A 21,321-nucleotide genomic window follows, 5' to 3' on the forward strand; every position below is an offset into this window, starting at 1 on the left:
ACTGTGTTAGGTTATTCAACTAAACCACCACATAAACATGTGACACTTCTAGACTGATCTTTGTTGTTATGCAGTTGACAAGATGACTTTGCTGAAAAAAGCACACCTCATTTGAAAGTCAGTATAATACTACCCCATGGTTGTGTCAAAGGTCACTGTAAAGAGGCTGTGTCACCTTTTAATTAATCAAGTCATTCCTGATCTCATTATCTACAATATTAACCTTTATTTACAAATCTACATTTCTAATTAGATTGTAATTATGAATACCATAATTAGGATAACTAAATGCTATCTGAAGGAAGCTCAGATTTAGTTACCGAACCATCTAAACTAGAGCCATGAAGTCTGTGTAAAATGTATATCTCCCATTTGTTTGACAAGTGTTTGACTTGATAAGAAGTGTAAGTTCAGTGAATATTGTTCAGATTGTCTTCTTCAAAAATTGGCATGGAGGATGAACATCCACAATGGGCTCTTTATAGGGTTAGTTTTGTTTGCTCCTGCCAACAATCTTGGCAAGTTATTTTCATAGTGGTGTCCCCATCATAGATTGGAACATTAAATAGTACATGGAGTTGTTGAGTTCACTGATCCTTCACTGGTGTACTGTCTACATTTATCTAAAGAATGGGATGTAGTGCAGTGCAAAACCAGCATCAGTGATTTCTTGGTACACCACCTACCACCTTGTTATCTGCTCCTCCACAGATGCAGGAAGAAGTTGATAAGAGATGGAAACAAAAACAGAGGTCACTGACCCCTTTGATATGACTAGCTACAGGGTGCAAGGAAACATTGTCATGTCAATGCTTGCCGTCGCCAACTCTGTTCTCTTTCACTGGTAGAACTGAAAAGCAAGAGGTAGTGGGTGGGTACTGTATGCCTAAGAGGGATGATGAGGTGCATAACGTCACCATGTGCCCAATAATAGCTCTACTGTGTTCTTTAAGGTACTTGGGTGGGTGTGACGTTCAGACCTTAACAGTTCTTGGGCCAAACCCAGATTTTAACAGGGGCGTTCTGTTCACCCTGTAACACACACGTGCACACACACACACACACACACACACACACACACACACACACACACACACACACACACACACATTCAACCGTTTAGTGTTTCTTTCACCACTGTTCAAATGCCCCCAAAATAAATACATGAAAAAGAACAGAAAATGTAGTGTAATTTGCTGTGACCCAGTCCAGTACTGATAAGAGGTAAGAGGTTTTTAGATGATAATGGCTTACAAAACTATACCAAGTGTCATTATGATGTATTTATGCAGCTTACAGAGTACTGTAAGTGCCTACTGGATGTTATATACTATCCTATCTTAACTGTATTTATTGTCACTCTATTTGTTTATGACACTGGTTATCATGCTTCCTTGTCCTATCAATCTCTTGTGTGTGCATTTACATGGGCTACCACAAGCTCTTTGCCCTTAAGCAGTGTATGTCCTTGAATTCTGCATTCTCAGACTACAGTATAGATTTGCTCTTCCCCTCACCTTACACACACCCTCTCAGACGCAGATGCTCGTCCACTTTCATCGTGACCTGGAGGCGCGCCTACGCTGCTCAAAAGCGCTCTTCCAGAGGGAGTCGTGAGTCATTCAAGTTCAACGGATGAGTCTCATACACGCCGACGAGAAGAGAGCATGATTTGAGTTTCGTTCCAAACTGGCAAAGTAGATGTACCATTCTTTACTCAACGTTCTTTCAGTCTAAGCGATAGCGTAATTACCTCTGCAAGTCTTTAAGCAGTCAATGTTGAACTAAGTTTCAGGTCGAACGGATTTTAATGCTTCAACCGAGTGAGTCTTGAACCAACGTTTTGTTGCTGGTACGGAAACCGATACAAGGTTTTTGGTTGGTATTCTATTAATCAACATTCTAATTTGCTACAAGACTAAGAAACAACTTCGCCTACTTCTCTGACGCAAATAAGAAAACATAATCTACCTGTTCATCTACATTTTTAAAGCGCCAGAGAGGACATCGTTTGCGTGAAACTGTGGCCAGGTAAGAGCACGGCACGCTACTGTTGTAGGTAAAAGTCTGACCAATCAATTTATGTGCCAATATGCTACTATTGATTTTTATTTTAAATAAAAAAAGAAATGTAGGGCACATTTTCAATTGCATGCAATTGCCTAACTCATTTTGATTTTGCCTGGTTTCAATTGCAATAGCAATAGACCTGTGAGATTGTGAAGTTAGACTTTCAAATGCTGCTGCCTTTTGTTCATCCTAGGCGCCATATAAGCATACTGAAAAGAAAACCGCTTAAGTCCTTAAGCATAATGACATTCCCACTCCCATTGCATTCACCAGTGATCACATAACTGTCTTGAACATTACATCAGATACAGTCGTGGGATTTGACACTTTCCTTTAATTACAGTGTCATTTCTAAATAAACCACAGGGTAGAATTGCGTTCGGACTACATTCTTATCATTGTGTGTCATGCTTTGCCATGTGTCCTTTACCTGTAAATATTTCAGGTGTCAATATTGATTGCTATTACTGTGTGTGTGTGTCAGGCAAGAGTCTCGGTCAGTTTACATCTCTTAGGTGACACTCACACTAAAGCATACCATTGTTTTTAGAAGGAGAAATATTTGGAGGATGGTGTGGGTGTTGGTGGTGGGGTTGGGGGTAGAGCAAAGCTGTTTCCTGAGAAGGGGGCTCGTCTAACAATGGTCATCTCCGAGCAGTTGGCGGTCCTCGGTCAGAGAAACATCTGAGGGGGCTATAGGATGTTGAAATAATGGCCAAGAAAAGAGAAAGGGGAAAAAATAAAATGCAACACAATGGCGGGTCGTTCAGAACACATTGGAGAGTGGTGTTTTTTTGTAGCTCTGAAGACAATGGGAGGCCAGCTGCGGCTATTGCATAACCTCCTTCAGTTGGGTCACATTAACCCATATAGTGGACACTTCACTTTTACCCCTCTCACATGACACACTTTAAAAGTTTATCGTGTGAAATCAAATGCATATTTGAGGGCTATTGTTCACGGCCAGATAGACAGAGGTTTACCTGGTTCTGGATACCTCCAATGGTAATGACATGTCTCTGGTCTGAAACTTAGAGGTGGAAAAGTACACCTCACTGGATGTTTACCTTTGTCACAACTGACTGTCACCTGTTTTGGTGTCTTTCCAGCTTATCAGCTCAGATGACGTGTGTGTGTGAGAGAGAATGTGAGAGAAATTAATTCCCTTCAAGACAAGGGACAAGCCTCAAGCCTATCTGTAAATATTTGATGGGTAGTGTGACTGGTAAATGAATATTCTCTCTGAATGCGTCACACATGCAACTGATCCTTGTCTGGCGCTAAGGTCACCCTTTTTCCACACTTCAGTACAATGTGTACTGACTGTCCCCTTTTAGAACTGACACATGTCCAAGTGCATAGTCTCCCAATGTTCACTTAACATGCAATTCAAATGAGTAAAAGGGGTAGTTTGCTTCCAAATCCAGATATGTCAGTTATTTTCATATATTATTTTCACCTTAGAAGTGAGATGTCTATTGTCACCTTGTTTAGTCAGATGTAATCCGTATGTCAAGCTATTTGTTGATTATGTTAGCATTGCCAATTTTACTGTTTGCTGTTTTAATGTGTTGTGTAGCCAACAATTTAATTCCAATACCCCTTTCTCTATTCCAGATCAGGACAGTGAATGCAACCATACCAGATTCAAAGAGGAAAAGTGGAAAACTGGGAGGACTGAAGAACACTTCACCTGTGTCCACAACCCACTTACCCCCACCTTGACCTCTGACCCCAAACCCACCCCTAAGTCCACCATGTCTCTCAGTACCTTCCACCTCATGCAGACCCTCAAGAACTCCCCAGCCGCCCTGAGGCGTCACTTCCGCCGCGACCGCACAGAGTCCCTCTCTCACGGCGACCCGCTCTTCAAGGTCCACTACCTGGGCATGGAGAAAATCTTCTCCCTGGATCGTGAGCAGGCCCAGGAGGCCATAGGCCGCCTGCTGGAAGGGGCAGCAAATGGAAAGAAGCTGAGCAAGGACCATGCCCTAGTGGTGCGCCCCCGCTACGTGGAGGTCAAGGAGCTCAGCACGGGGCGCCAGCTCACCAAAACCTACCTCCAGGACATTGCCTACTGTGCTGCTGATACCACACGGCCCAACGTTTTCCTGTACATCTGCAAGCAGCGCGGGCAGCAGTTACAGTGTCGGGTTTTCTGGTGTAGCCGGGCAGAGCGGGCGAGGGACATGACGGCCTGCCTGGCACACTCCTTCCAACAGGCGCTGAGCGACTGGCAACAGGACGGGGCGGGCACGCTTACCCCAGGGGAAGTGAGAGCGAAGGGGGGAGAGGAGATGCCATCAACCCCAACTACACCCAGGAGCTGCACGCTACCCGTCAGCCTTGGAAAAGGTGAGGGGGGGTTGGTGAAAGAGAAAGGGGAGTGGGTCTGGGTTTGGTAGGGCAAGGGGGATTAGTAGACTGAAGCTTGAATATGACTGTGCCTGTCTATGGATAGCCTTTATCTACTTGGTATAGTCTTATGGTATACTATGGTATGTCTCAATAGTCTATAGAGGCTTCCTCTACTCTCCCTTTTATCTGATACAGGAAATAGAGGAAGCCCCCAAAGATCACAGGTGTGCTCCCTATTTTAGAGAGAGTCAGTTTAGATACAGGCCAGTGTATCTGACTCTTTATTCTCTGTGTATGTTTGCAGTGCGCTGGAAGAAGAGGAACTCTATGTCTCGCAGTCCCCTCAGGGCCATCACAAGGAGAGGGTCTGCCTCTGACAGCTGGCACTGAGACCCAGCCCCCAAGCACGGGACCACCTTAAATAAACTGACCAGACCCCCAGGGACCACAGCACTGAGGGTGGGGAGGGAAGAGATGAGAGGGGGAGGGAGGGAGGGAGGGAGGGAAAGTGGCCTTTACTGGACATGTGAGAGCTCTCTTCTGGATGGGACATTTCCTTAGTCAGTAAGTCTACAGTTGGCTATATGTCTGTGATGAACAGTTGAGACTGTAGCAGTTAGAAACCAGCTACCTTTACCACTGACTCTGGAAGACTGGTGAATAATAAGGCGCTTGGGTGAAGGCATGGCAAGTGAAAGAGACTTGTGACTGGCTTTAGATGTTGGGAGATGGGACTGCTTCATTTCCATAGCCTCTTCAATGGACTTGTTTTATACAAAGTGCTATACTTCACTGAAAGGAGCAAAAAGGACTTGAGTGACTGGAACCAGACAATGATATCACCAAACCGCAACCTCCCTCGATCCATCTTTGAAAGGGCCATGGATGGCCTAAACTGGCTTATTTCACTATCTATTTATTTCACAGAGACATTTGTTTTTAGCCTTGAGCTGTTATTTTTACCATGTGGCTCTTCCACCTCTTCTGCTAAGTAAACTCTACGTAGTTGTTTTTTGAGAACCTTTTTTGTTTGTTTTTTCAGAACCTGAAACATGACAACAGTGTTTGTCTTGGGAGAGAGAGGTCACACGTGTTTGTGTGAAGATACATAGGGCATTAGTGTCAATCATTAAGAACAAGGAACCAGGTTTTGTCATACAGTAGCTACCCTCTAGGCTGCATTCATTGTCATGGTTTTTAATGCATAGTGATGTAGTAAATGCATTGACAGTATGTCGAGAGCACTTTCACTTCCTATGGGTTAGGCTGCACCACACCATAAAACACAACCAATAAGTATTGCACTGTTCCATCTTTAATTTCATATATTACCATTCATCTAGTTCAATTGACTCTTAAATTGAGTTACATATTCCTTATTTGTTCTAATGTTCTTCATGTTCATTAATTGCCATGACTTGAATGACAGGCCTGGGGGCTCTGTGTTTACAGCACTACACCTTGACAAAAGGCAAATTTAATCTTCCCTTAAACTGTGGAGCATCCTGCTAGAACTGGTTTGTCAGTGATCACCATTGCGATATTATTTGCATTCATGTGGAAAATCACTCGGGCATGATCTGCAAATGCCTCCTTGCCATTCCCATGTGTTGTAGAACACTGTGTTCCCATGTGGAGCCCCAGTTTGGAATGTTCAGCCGTGCACCTGCATTCCGATGGGGGACATTTGAATTCTTGAGTCTTCCATAGCTCCTTCCTCCACCTCTGTTCTTAACTGACAGCATGATTTGTAGCATTAATGTGCCCCAAAGCCCAAATACCTGTCTCTCTCACACACACACACACACACACTCTCTCTCTTTCTCCTCATACACTTTTCACATGCCACTTCAGTGCATTCCAGATTGTAACAACATCATGCAGACAACTGTTAAGGTCACACTAGAGATTAAACAACTGGCCTCATTCTTTGAAGTGACTGTAGTCTACAGTATGAGCAGAATTTCATAATACAGTCTCATGATTGCAGATGCTTTCTTGAGTTTATAAAAGAGTCTCACTTGGTTATGGAAGGAGGGGCAGGGGGCAGTCTACATTTTACTACCAATGGCCCTCCCCTATACACTTAGAACACAACCCATTACATTTACTCGTTTAGGGACAACAAATGGACGGCAAAAGGTTAGCAAGGGATATCTGCATGTTTTACAGTAAACATGCCTCTATTTTTATGTTGTCCTTGACTGGCAAGTTATGTCAGCGAATGGATGTTTTATGGATGAATTTATTTTAAAACGTATCTCAAACTACAAATGGCACAACCCTATTTCAAGAGTCTACAAGTGCCTGCTTTAAGGTCTTGTTTTTTATGTTCATAAGTGATGTACTTGTTTTGTCATTGTGTACATTATTTAAATATTTGTATTTTATGGAATAAACTTTTATACAATGATACCTGTGTGTGTGTGTGTGTGTGTGTGTATGTATTTACAAATGTCAAGGGTTTGCTATCACTTACTGTATAACTGATGACACAACATGAAAACCTCTAACTTCGGTCACAAAACTTCAAGCTACAGCTTGTACTATATCAAATGGCTGTATGAGACAAGCTGGGGCTAGGCAGGCAGTAACTAATCAAAAGCCATTTTTAACAGGGTTTAAATCTGGCTAAAAGAAAACAGAATTCCATCATTGGGTGAGAGGGCAGGTAAGTTCACAGGGGTCATGGGACCAATTTCTCAGGGTACTTTAGAATCTCATACATTGGTATCTGCCATACAGTAGTGCATGACAGAGGTACAGTTTCAGTGCATTTACAGAGTTCTGTACATGCAAATAGGTACTTATTTTAGAGTGGTGTACATCCAATGGATGCCTGTTTCTTAGACAATGTCAAGTCCACAATTTATTCAGTAACATTGACATCTTGATATGTTGAAAATGAGTCATTTAATAAGGCTACATGTAGATCTAAACAAAATACACATTTTGCTCATGGCTGTTGTGCAGAGACAAAGAGGTGTACTATAAACCACCCAGCCCTGAATCCTGCAGTCCTGGTTCTGACCATCACAGAGCATCCTGGTCACTCCTCTGAAGAACCCTCTGTAGTGGTGCTGGCACTGGGCTTGGTGCTCCCCCTGCCAACCTCATGTAGTCTCTGGACCTCAGAGAGAGTCTGGACATGGAGCCGTCTCAGACACTTCACCTCCTCTATGACTGATAGAGAGAGAGATTTAACACACCACACAGAGATTCATAGCACAATAGCACCACCTGGCAACTGTAGAGCACCATTAGGTACAGTACATTATTCTAAATATTAAAATCAGTAATATTACATTAAATGTTATACACACGTGGCTATGTAGGATCAAACCAATCTAATTAGATGTCTAAATATTCCTATTTGTTCAGAGTTCCTCTAGTATAATAAAATAGGCATACATTTGCAGCCTACATTTGAGATTATTTCACAACACTCACCCTTGTTATAATGCAGTTCATCCCGGTTGCCATGGACAGCATAGGATTCCAGGAAGTTGAGGAGGGCCCCAGAGACCAGGAAGCGCTCAGTGAGGGGAAGGCTTTTCAGGTAGCGCATGTCCAGGGCAAAGGGGTTGGAGGGAGATGGAATGGTGCAGAGGCACACCAACTCACTCACTACGTCCCATACCCTTATCCCTAGATGGAAACAACAGGGAGAGAAAGGAGGAATACAGCTGAATGGGTGTATGATATACCGTACATGCATGATCCATTGTACTTTTCCATCATCAAATAAATGTACCAATGAGCTCTCTTTGAAATAATGACAGAAAAGTTCATATTTCCATACCTTGTGTTCCCCAGTCTGTGATGGACTTGAGTTTCATGGGTGTGTCCTTGACCAGTGAATCAGTGCCTCCGATGTTGACCAGACGCTCATGATTGGATCGTATCCAGGCATATGGTCGGCCATACTTGGCGTAACCAGCCAACAGGAAAAGAGTGCAGTTCACTTCCTGATGTGAGAGAAAAAAAAGCAAATGATGATCAACTCCAAATAGATCCCTTCCCTAATAAAGGGGCTAGGGGTCCATTGGAATTGGGAATTAAACTGGAGGCAGGGACTTCAAATGGAAATGACAGTACTCACAGGAACTGCAATCTCCCTCTCACTGGGAGAGGCTGGGAGAAGATGGGCCTCACTGCTGCCTCTGGAAACACAGGTAGTTCAAATGGTGTATGTGTGTAAAGTATACATGTGTTTGAGTTTACATATGTTTGCTCTTACATTCATGTATCTAAACATGTTTGCATTGCATAATATGCCTGTGGGAGAGTGCATAATTACATTTTCACACATAAACATACACGCTCACACACATACATGACTCCTCACCTGTTGGCCTGTGCCTGGGGCCCCTGTGTGTGGCGTCTCTGTGACCCGGAATCTCCAGGCAGGGGAGAGCTGGCATCACTGGCCAGACTGTAGGTGCTACTGTAGGACGAGGCACTGCTGCTGAAGGAGGAGGCTGCCGACACAGCAAACCCAGGGGAGCGCCAACCCTGAGGGAAGACAAACAGAGGAACCAACACTTAGAGGAATGTCTCATCTACAATTCCAGGATGTTGGACAAGAAGTGCAGAATTAGACACCTACCAGGTCTTCATTGACTACTGTCAACAGCAGCTCCTCTCTCCCCCTGAGCCAAGGCTGAAAATACCGGAAACCCTAACCAGAGGGACAAAGAGAGAGGCTGTGTAACCATAGGGGTTCAATATTCATTTCTGTGGGTGTAACAAATCATGTGCTCTGGTGATGTTCTATGGCCTGTCACACCATTTGTCTGGTTCTAGAACTAACCTGCAAGGATCCCAGCAAGGCCAGGTCAGTCAGAAAGTGCTGCAGTTTCCTCTTCTGCTCCCTCTCTCGCTTCTGAACCCAACACACACACACACACACACACACACACACACACACACACACACACACACACACACACACACACACACACACACACACCAATGTTTCTTGTCAAAACATCTGGCATTTCATTCATGTTTTGAGTGACATAATAAAAAAAATGTACAAAGAATAACTGGCCACAAGGACCTCATGGTTGCTTGATAAAATATGATCAGTCTCCTAGCAACGCCGACCGCCCAGCACCTGAGCGTGATATAGGGTTGCACAATAACTCCAACTTGCTAATCACAAATGAATTGCAAATGATTAATGAATTAAAGAAAGTGACGCTCTAGCCTGATATATTTTAAAAATTCACTCTTCGATTACATTTCCAATGATGTGACTGGTACAACAAACATTTGATTGTAATACATTGTATACATACATGCAATACAAACACACACACACACACACACACACACACACACACACATATATATATATATATATATATATATATATATATATATATATGTGTGTGAGGTTCTAATATAAATGAAAAACATATATATATGTTGTATATATATGTATCTAATATATATGTTTTTCATTTATATTAGATAAAATGCAGGTTACTTACACTGCTGGTGCTCATCTTTGTAGAACCGTGTTACCATTGATAATGTATTTACCACATTGCTGTGTCTTATTGCGTTGTCACAGTCAATGCAATTGCAAAAGCTTGATGACCACATCATTTCACATTTTCATACCATTCATTCGTTATGTCATATGCGTTTTCGTGCCACAAAATCAATCTGTCCTACATCCTCTTCATATAGATGTTTAATTGCACTAGATGCGCTGATACAGATCTCTCAAGGTTCCTTGTTCCTAGAGCTCACGGGTGTTGTCTTATCGCAAAAATGTTAGGGAGCATCTGCATGGTTCCGCTGTCTAGAGAAGCGCAAAAGGGGATTACTTATTGATTTGGCTATACCTAAGACAATTATTATATTTTTTTTACCTATGTTATATTCATGTTATATTCATGAATAATGTTTAATTAATCGCCTATGCATTGTCCGGTATTGGTCTTGCTGAGTATGTAAATTGCAATTAGCTGTCTACCAATTAGCTTCCTAACAGGTGTGAATGTCATTGATAGTCAAAATGACGCCAATTAAGGAGGTAAACACAAATTGACGAGTTTGACGAATTGCAAAACAAACAAATAGCGAAAGAAAAGGAAACAGAAGTTGTTATACTTTACTCACACCACAAATCACTTTAAAATGAATGTCAAGTTTCTCAAAAACATGCTGGGGTGAGTTTAAAAAAAGGGTATTATCTGTGATATAAAAATTCACCCACTGTTTTAATGGAATAATTCAGTCAGTACATTTTCATACTTTCATGTATTCTTCCCTCCAGCATACTGTTGCTCTGTGTAATACCCATGTGTATCCTCACACCTGTACCTGTTGGTAAGTTTGAGTCACCGGTGTTCACATGCATGGACCAGTTAATTTGTCTGCCTATGTATACGACTATATGTCTCGCATTGACGGGTGTCGCTCTCTGGTGGCCAACTATGGCAGTTGGGTATCTACAGACATCAGGCAGGCTTTGTTCTAATCTAACATGTTATAAGAGCATCCCTGCAACAAGGCAACTATAGGCCTACAGAAGCCTTATCTCTTCTTATCACACATTTTGTTGTTGTGTGATTGACAGATGGATGCACAAAAACATAATGGGTTTCATGACATGACATTGCCATCTGCCTCCGACCATCCATGAGTCATAGAAAACATGTGCTGTGTCAGTGAGTTTATGTTAATGATTCCATCTGTTTTGTGTTGAGGAACATTTCACACTGAGTGTCATGAACGTCACTTCCAGCTGTTTGTCAAGTCCAGCTTCCTTGGCCCCATGATTCGATTCGACTTTGAAGGTGAAAGCCTGAGATTGGTTGAACTACTGATGGATTCTGACATCCTCCTATTCAGCATCCTCTTGTGTATTTATCTCCAAAAACTATAACTTGTGTCCAGAATCGTGTGATTTTCAGAGAAAAAGGTCTATGGAATGTGAGAAAGAAATCATAGACAACTGTGCTATAAATATTGATGTTTACTTCCTGTAAACTGCTGATGTCAACAGACCACCGGGGAGTCCACTTCCTGTCCAGTCAGGAGGCCACTGATTGTGGCTACACTATGCTGTTGAATCATCATGGCAACCTGGTCTTCCGAGCCTCTTTCCTGGCCTGCCACGTAGATAACCAGGTAAGTTTGACTGACATGGAGAGGAAACACTACATCCATCTATATTACTAACCATTTCAGTTATAAGTTATATGATAATGAATTAGATGAATAGGCATAGAGTGCTTTTCCAAAAGCTCAAAGCACTTTACTTGGCATTAATCAGCAACTTTTGTTTTATTATGTTTTTTCTAATTGACTTCAATAAACAAGTCCCCTCTCCCTGTGTGGCTGCAGAGGGATTCTGAGTTCCGCCTAAGGTTGTGGTTGGTGAACATCCAGGTGGGTGGGAAGGAGGCAGCGTACCCCTTCCTGCTCCACTGCTCCCTCCAGTGGCCATGGGGCATGCGAGAGATCGTCTGCGAGGAGAACTACATGGAGGTTACAGCTATTCTACTGTCACATTCAAATGAAAATAATGTAATGTCATTGACTGATGATGATGCTGTGCTCTTGTTAATGCATCCCTTACATGATTTTTCAAGGTTTCCCTGAAGAAGCCACTCCTGGTTACCTCTTCAAAAGTGAGTCAAGCGAAGGAGCCCTTATCTCCTGTGGTTAGTGGGTAGTATCTTTTCAACATGAAGTGTTATTCACTACATGACATTGACTGGACCCCAAGAGGGAGTAACAGTCCCTTAGATCTAAAGAACCTTTATATCTTTCATGAGCAAACCTGCCCTCCCCATCCCAACAACTTCCTCATATGTGGTTTGGAGTTATTCTATGTTGTTCCCTGTTCTCCAGGGCTCTGAGCAGAAGGAGGAGGTGGCAGGATGGGGTGTGATGTTCCACAGACCAGGACAAGCCCCAGAGGAGGCTAGGCCCAGGCCCATGACAGAGGCCAGGACCCTGGGCTACCATATCTCTGAGTCTGGCTCCCGCATCCTCCTCCGCTGCCCCTATTCCTCACCCCTGTCATATACCGTCAAGGTCAGAATCTACTGAACTTCCTGTCTGTGTAGGGATAGAATAGGTAATCAGAATGAAATGTTCTGTGCTAATGTAAATTATTATGTAAATTGTTTTCTCCACCTGTTATCTCTTGTTGTAAGTCGCTTTGGATAAAGGCGTCTGCTAAATGTCAAAAATGTAAATGTAGGTGAAAGGGGTGGATTTAGAAGTTGTCAATGCCAACATCCTATACCTGCTCCAGGGGACTGTCCTTGCCATCGATGCCACAGTGGCCTGCAAGATGAGTGAGTCCATGTTTCCTTTTAAAAACAGTATATTATTCTAGTATATCCATCACCATCATGTGAGAACACCTTTTTTGACAGATGTCTAGTAAATAAGTAAGATGTACAATAAGTATATAGACATTGAGTCAAGTGCGTCATCTTCATCAGTCATTCTCTTTTCCCTTGCTCCTGTTCTGCTCCCCTAGATGAGGCCTCTGTGGATGGGTCTCACCTGCTCTGGTCTTTCCCCCATGCCCCCCCCCCCCTGGTGCAGGGGAGGTTCAGGGACAGGGGAATGAGGATAGGGGTGGAGACACTCACCCTCAGTGAGTCTCTGATCAAGGAGAGAGGCTACAAGATAGGCCTGAGGGACGGAATGGTGGAGGTCAGGATTCCATTTGGAGCAGAAGGGGGATACCTCAAGGTACACGCACATAAAAACATAAACACACATCATCATCAACACACACACACACACACACACACACACACACACACACACGCACACACACAATCCTAAAATTCACTGAACTCTTTTCACCAGCTCTCTTTATTAAGAGTGCTGAGTAGTGGTACAATATTGTCATGCTTCCTCCTCCCGTCCCAGAGCAGTGTTGTTGATGGGCAGTACTCCCAGTCTCTGTCTGTAGACCTATACTACATGCACCAATGGGAGGACGAACACTGGCCTCTCACTCAGCAGCGCTCCTTCAGATTCCTCAAGACACCCTATGTCCCCAGAGCCCCCACCATCACCAACAGTGAGTATCCATCAGTGTCCAACCTAAACTTGCAGTGAACAGAAACTATTAACCTCAGCTTGCTTTGTATTGAAGAGGTCTCTCTCCTTTCTCCACAGACACGGTAGTGTCGCAGCAGGTCTTCTCTGTGTCCCTGGGTGTGTTCCCTCCTGACGTGTCCCTCCGCAACATCACTGTGGGGACTGAGACCGTGTCCTGGGCCGAGGGTCAGAGGCAGGGGGGGCTGAGGGTATCACGCGTCCCTCTCCCCAACGGGACACACTACTACCAGCTGCATGCCCCCTTCTCACACCCCCTCGTCCTCCAGGAGGTGAGACCAAGCACGAGAGGAAGATAGAATTAGAAGTAGTAGAATACTGTGACAGTAATAGCATTTATAAAATGCCTTAAATTTGACATGATTGACCTATTCATGTATGTAAACAAGTGACCATAATTACCTCCACTTAACTCTCTTGTATGTCAGTATATAGGTGGGGGCTATAGGAGGTATACTCTCCCTCTCACTTTTGCCCTGACCCTCTCACCCCATGGAGAGGTCTTTGACCATCATGCCACCATTGTGAGTGATGTAGAAGAACAGACAGGTGATTATATCTTCGAATGGTGTACAGAATTTTATGTAGTTTCATTTCACATCAGGCCTCATAACTGGGATGAGTACTCTTCTGACTTTACACTGTAGAATAGAAGCACATATAAACTAAATCTAGCTTAAAAACTCCTTGTCAAAACTTCCTGTTTTTTTTATTCCTCATTCCTTCTCTCACCTCGCTCCTCTCATCACCCCCTTCAGCCCCAGACCCTCCCAGGCTAGAGGGCAAGTGCACAGAGAGGGGTTTCCTGGTGCTGCTGCACTTTGGGGCCCTGGAGCTGCAGTTGGGGCTCTACCTGGGGACTCGCCGACTAGACTGGGACCTGGTGGAGATGGGGGGCTTTGGTGTGAAGAACAAGGAAGACTACCTTAGCGTGGAAATACCCCTATACAGCCCAGGCATGACCTACGAGGTGAGGACTGATTTCTGATGGTCTTCAACTATATAATTAATACGTAAGGGCATTTTAGATTTCTGTGTTCTATCCTTCAACATCAACCCCTGTTTATTTTTCTAACTATATCATCCCCATGTCTTATGCATCTAACAGTTGCATTAACCTCATTTAACCTCACCTCACAATGAAAGGGTCCTCAATCCCATTTTATTGGGATTGTATATAATGTGTCAGCTTGGGAGACTGGTTGATATAACCAGCTCTCTGGGTCTTCAGACCTGTAATTCCTTATCTCAATCTCATTAAAGGGGCAATCTGGGATTCAAACAACAACAAAGCGGTCTCCCCACCATTTTGTCGGGTAAGCAGCTGAGGGAGGGGGCTGAAGAAAAGTAACCACTCTCAAATTCGTTGAGGGCACTATGGATGCAAGGACTGACCATCCATGAGATCAAAAAAATAGTTTTAATCATGTTTTGAAGCTGTAGAGCGATTGTTTACAAACAACAGAGTAAAACAAGCTTATATTGTGGGTTCTAATGGGGTAAAACAGTTTAACTAAGATGAAGTTACTTGAATAATCAATGGCTATATATAATTCATTTTAAATTATTTTTTTGTATCAATTTGTATCAATCCCAGATTGCCCCTTTAAACCCCAGTGATCTGATACAGGAGCCACCTGTGTGTATATTTCAACAGAGGAGCACTCTTTGTATACTTGTGATTAAAATGTTCACCACAGAAGTTTGGCTCTGGCTGTCTTCAATGGGAATATTTGCAGTATTTTGAGAGACTGCACATACAGTAGAGAGGTTTGAGAAAATACAGTATGTCCATGCAATGTATGCCTTGGTGATAAAAAAAAAAAAAACTTTCTCCCCTTCTCCCTCATGTAGGAACTGAATTTGCAGGGTCTGGTTGCCAGAGTGGAGGTGAGTGTGGTGGACATAGACACCCTAAGGGTGGAGGACCACCTCATCCACCGCTGCACCTTCCCTGTCAGAGAGCTTCTGGGTAAACTACTATGACTACTATAGTATGCTACTTGTCTAAAGAAACAATGCTCATATCATTCATTTTATCTATACCCCTCTCATACTACCTATGTTTCCTATGCACACTGCTTGATTTGATTCCAGACCTGTGTCTTGACTTGCAGTGTGCTTACCAGAGGGAAGAATGGTGGTAGCAGTTGACACGTCGCGCACAATCCCGCCCACCCAACCAAACCGCACCACCTTATTGGACACCAGCTGTGTCCCTATGGAGACAGACAGCACCAGGAGCCTTTTCAGCTTCTCTCTGGACTCTTGTGGTACCCTTGCTAGTGTGAGAATGTGTTTTATCACACATCAAGCTGCTGTTGTGGAGTGAAATCACAAGCTTTGTTCATTTGGCTACTAAGATACTGTTGTTAGACCTTTGCTTGGCGTTTACCATAATATACAGAAATACATGCTGCACTCCGCGTATACCTCATGCATTATACAAAGAAAATGAAGGTACCTCTCTCAATGCTTTACGAAATTATTGTAATACTCTGCATGGGTTATTCTTCAGATACAGGGGGACTTCCTGGTGTATGAGAATCAGGTGATGTACCCCCAAGAGCTCCTTCCTACTGATGACCCTGTCATCCACAGAGACTCCCCCTATAGGTAAGACATGTGCACGCACACACGCACACATGCGCATACTGTACTGTTGTATTGCTGCACACTTTCATTTTATTAACAACCTCAAGTTTTATCCTATTTGCGTCTGTTTTAGGCTGACTATTCAGTGTCGCTACCCTGCCAATGAGACTGGTACCCTTTCTTTCGAACACCCTGTGAACTCAATTCTTGCCCTTTCACCCCTGACCCTCAAGCGCACTCGCAGAGAGGCCTCCATCACAGGTGGGGGGCTGAATGATTTTCAGTTTAGATCCTAAACACAGACCACTGATATACAGTACAGTAGTACATTTCAGTGACATCATCATCTTTTATATATTACATTTTTACATTTACAAGTGATGTTCGTAAAAATGTATTTTATATATAACCCATCATAAGATCATGGGAAACAGAAAGTCATTCTGGATGAACGAATAAGACCTGACCCAGGTAGGCTACTTACTGCAGTCTTATTGTAATTGTGCTACTGGATGTTGTGTATGCAGGTTGTAGAGTTAGAGATGTTCTTGTTTACTCTGATACTGACTTTTTGTACAGTCTGTAAATTGCTTGTACATTTCATCTTCCTACCTCAGCAGATGTGGGTGCACTCCATGCATGGATGATGATGACAGTGGCCACTGTGCTGGGGGTACTGATGTTCTCCTGTCTGTGGATGGCTGCTTACCACCACTGGCACAAACACACATGAATTCACCAATAAACTCAAAATAAGGAATGTCCTTTTTATTCTTGTTTTCTGATGTTATGGTTCACTCTGCTACTGAATCATCAGTTGACTTTCCATTTCTATAAGCATTTTTCAAAATGTTAAATGTATCCATTATTTAACCATAGAAATCACATTGAGACTCTCATCTATTTTACAAGTGAGCCTTGGCCAAGAAGGCAGCATACACAAAGTTACACAGACACAAAAGACACAACACAGCATACAAAATATATAAATTACTTGATGCAGAACAATAACACATTTAAACACCTGGTGGGCTGAAAACTGACCGGTAGTTAATTTGTTCAGCCTCATTGATTACTTGCAAAAGTATACATTATCTTATAAGTTGGATTGGTGGTGAAAGCTATCGGACCAAGCTTTCAGTTATCAAGTACAGCACAAATCAGTGATTACCTCAAGGAAAGGAGGATGCACTTCAAAACTGTTAGAACCGGCCCCTTGGGTCTGATCAGTTGTGTAACCTGTGACGAATTAGGTAATTCATTAATTGAAACCAGAATACTTATTACAAGGTAATTGTCTAATTCATAACAAGCAAAGGCTGTGCATTATTATAACAGAAAGCTTCTGATTGGGCAATCAAAGCAGGACCAGCTCAAATTCACAGACGGAGTGGGTGCCGCTCATCCACAGGTGTTCTGGCCAGGATAGTGCAAGCAAGTTGTTGAGCTTGTCTTGTGTAAGTTAGCAGGTGTAGTTTACTAGCAGTAGCTGGCTAGCTTTAGACACTGCAACCGTCAGTGGCAATGACTTTTGGCTTTTGGTTGAGGTAAGTTAAGTGGGTATTTTTAGATTTTCTCTGATCTTTGCTAACCCATATCTGGATTAAGTCTACTCCTTTTCCTTAGAGTTTTTCTGCTCCTTTCTGTGTGGCCAAGTGCAAGATGTGCTGAGATTGCAAGCGGTAAGAAACCCTCTAACTGGATTTGCTATAGTTTATGTTGGGTTTGAATATTGATTTGAGATTAGTGTATTCATCACTGTATATCCATTGTCTGCATATTCTCATTATTATTTGCATGATCCATAAGGGGCCATTGAGGTGGAGTGCCAGGATAGATCCCTTGTAGTGTTAATAAACCTCTCCTTTGCTGGGAGTGAACCTCGCTTTGAAGCTGTTGGTAAGATGGCTTTTGGATTTGTTATGGTGAAACTTGGTTATACATTAGAAGCTGTTATGTTGACAATTTATTTTTCTAGATGCTACAGGTGTTTACCCCATCACTAAACAGTATGGGTCTGAGTGTGGCTACACCTTTAGTATTGTCCCTCTGCCTCGCCAGGCTGAACTCAGAGCCTCCTACTTCTCCTGTCACACTGACAACAAGGTACATCTGGACTCGAGTCACTGTTACCCAGGCTTTTCAGGATGACTAACTTGTCTGTCTGTTTTTAGAATGAGGAGGTATTCTCCTTCAATTTTAACTTGATCACAACCAATGGCAGTGGAGATGAGGTCATCTACGTTGTGAACAAAACTTGCTCTCTCCCTCTGCCCTGGTCCCCTAGAGAAGTCACCTGTGAGAAGAACTACATGGAGGTATGGTGGTCTCTTTATATGGGGATAAGAGTGGCCTCTGGTACTATAGGAAAATAACAGTTGTATTTCTCTATAGGTGTCTGTTAGGAGTGATGTGTCCTGTCCATCTGGGACCACAGAGAATGACTGGAATGAAGCCCTTGCAGCAGTAAGCTACACGTTCATTCGGAACATTGCTGTCCTGAGTGATCGTCTATTAAGATGGCCCGCTTCACCTGTCTCCTATAGCAATGAATTGGTTTACTTGATGCTGTTGTCTTGTCATACTGTAGATGGACAATATAACAAGAATAGCAGTTGGTAACTCCTAATTGCCCGGAGATGTGTTCTGTGCCCTCAGGCCCATGGTTCATCCACATCTGACTGGCAGGTGATGTTCCAGAAGGAGGGGCAGCAGCTGACTCCCATGTCCCTCTCTGAGGCTCGGGGGCAGGGCTACGTGTTTGACATCACTGCAGGGAGGCTGGTGTTCCGCTCGCCCTATGGACAGCCACACTCTGCTGTCACTACAGTAAGGATTAAAAATGAATTGTTGGTACATGAACATGAATGCATCTGAAATCTAAAATGACCCCCCCCACCCCAGTGTTTGTCCATTGATATGGACATTAGAATTCTCAGTGCCCTCACCTAAATTAGCTTTTTCTATGAAGAGGGAACCAGGCTATTTTCATCCTGTGATGTCAAAGTAATCCATTCTCTTTTGAGGTCAATGGGGTGTCTGTGGAGGTGGTCCATCCAACACTGTTCTCCAAACAGAGATGGGTGGTCATGATGGTGGATCTGGTTGCTGCCTGTACCATGAGTAAGTCAAAATAATGTAGAAGTCCCTACTTCCTCTCCTACTCTTGGCCTTATGGCAATTTATTAAAGTTCTATTGAGTAAATGCCAGTGGAAACTGGGGGTGTCCTCGTTACAGATGAGGGGTTGTATGACGGTGCACGTCTGGTCTGGGAGACCCCTACTCTGCCATCCACTCTGGTATCTAGCCTTTCTGGGGTTGATGTCAGCATGGGGGTGAATAGTCAGCTCCTGGATGAGCCAATCCCAGAGCAGAGGGGCTACACTGTGGATATCACTAACACCACTGTCCAGATCAGCATCCCCTTCAATGCTGAGGGTGGATACAGGCAGGTGAGGGCCGATTGTCTAAATTAGAGGGGGACTACACAGTACTTTGCTTGAGCTCATATCTTGGAACAGCTCTTGTTCTATTGTGTGTCCATTGTTCCCTCCCCAGAGCTTTGTTATGGACAACATGTACCATGAGTTCTACATGGTCTTTCTGTGCTGTGAGCAATTGTTCCAAGATGAGGGTGGTGTTGAGACCAGACTCCGCCTACTCAGGCCCATGGCCACCCCCCTGCTGCCCCAGCTCCCCTTCACCACTGACCGTAAGGAGCTCTGGACAGTATAATCTCGCCAATCAAAGATGGCTCTCTGGTGATGTCTACAGGTCTCTGAAATATACCTCTTTTCCACCCACAGAAACAGTCCTTGAGGAGCGTGTGTTTACTGTGTACCTGGGAAACGTTCCCAATGATGTGGACCTGGTTGCTGTGAAGCTAAATGGACAGGAGTTCCCTGTGCCTCAAGCTAATAGTAGTTATCCCATAGCGAAAGTCTCTCTGCCCAATGACACTCATGCATATATCCTCAGAGTGCCATTTGAAGACCCAATTGTTCCCAAGCTGGTATGACTTTTGCCCACTCAGTTCAATGCTGTACTGGCTTTTTTACTTTAAACTGTGTTAGGACAAAAGTATGTTCTGGTTTGTTTCTGTAGTACTCCACTGAAGGGATCCTTCAGTACTTGTTGGACATCAACTACACATTGACCATCCTGCCTCAGGTGGAGCCCTACTACCACCTGGCATCAGTTGTGACTCAGTTCAAAGATGTCTGTAAGTTGCCTTGATCAGCTTTAAGACATTCTCAATCTGGAATGATTGACGACAATTGTCCCAATCCTCCCAACAGTCCCTCCAGCCTTCAATGGCATCTGCACAAAGGGGGGCATCAGCTTCAAGATGGACCATCAGCCATTTGACTACCTGTGGGAGGTTGGCATCGGCATGTACCCTCTGACCCCAGAGCTGGCAGCCCAGAGAGGCTACAACATCCAGAACAACAACCAGAGTCTGATCGTGGACGTGCCTCTCTTCACCATCGGATACACCTATGAGGTGGGATGGCCAATTAGTCATTGGAAAATTCAGCTTTGTAAGAATCTATTGATCTACATTGGTCATCTTTGTTTTCCAGGACATTATGTTGAAGCAGTTTTTTGGCACGTTTGAGATCCTCTTCAGACTTGCTAGGACCTTGGAAATCAAAACTTCCTCAGTCAAGCGTTGCCTCTTCCAAACTACTGAGCTCATAGGTAACTGTAGCCAGAGGTGCAGTAGGTGTGTGACAGCTAGACCTGGGTACTTGTCTGATACCTTGTTCTTTACTCTAGTGTGTTCCACTGACGGGGATATGACAGTGGTGACTGATGTGACATTGGCCATCCCTGGAGCCATCCCTTCTAGAACCTCACTCCTGGACAAAACCTGCAGCCCCAAAGAGACTGATGACACCAGGGTTCTGTTTAACTTTGCGATGAACACCTGTGGAACCAGAGTCAAGGTATTCACAAACACTGATCTCAAAGTGTTTGAGTGAAGGTAATATAATGGAAGCTGTATGTGTATATCCTGTCCTCATCCATTTGTTTTGAGAAAATGGATCAGAATGAGATGGTATCTAGTGACATAATAACTGTAGTTAAGCTGTCTGAACACTGTCTTGTACTCTCCTAGGTTGACCAACAGTATGTGACCTATGAGAATGAGATATTCTTTGAGCAGGGGTTCACCTCTGTGAAGA

The 21,321-nt window shown here is 43.6% G+C and overlaps 1 protein-coding gene across 1 annotated transcript; it reads left to right on the plus strand.

Moving 5' to 3' along the window:
* Positions 1–1,611: 1,611 nt before the first annotated feature.
* Positions 1,612–6,843, plus strand: LOC310813830 (low density lipoprotein receptor adapter protein 1). Its single transcript, XM_083682964.1, has 3 exons — positions 1,612–2,031; positions 3,688–4,425; positions 4,733–6,843. The coding sequence occupies exons 2-3, from the start codon at positions 3,828–3,830 to the stop codon at positions 4,816–4,818; spliced, it is 684 nt and encodes a 227-aa protein (XP_083539090.1). The 5' UTR covers positions 1,612–2,031; positions 3,688–3,827; the 3' UTR covers positions 4,819–6,843.
* Positions 6,844–21,321: the final 14,478 nt, after the last annotated feature.

Source organism: Argentina silus (assembly GCF_951799395.1).
Source record: "Argentina silus genome assembly, chromosome: 1".
Classification (NCBI taxonomy): Eukaryota; Metazoa; Chordata; class Actinopteri; order Argentiniformes; family Argentinidae; genus Argentina; species Argentina silus.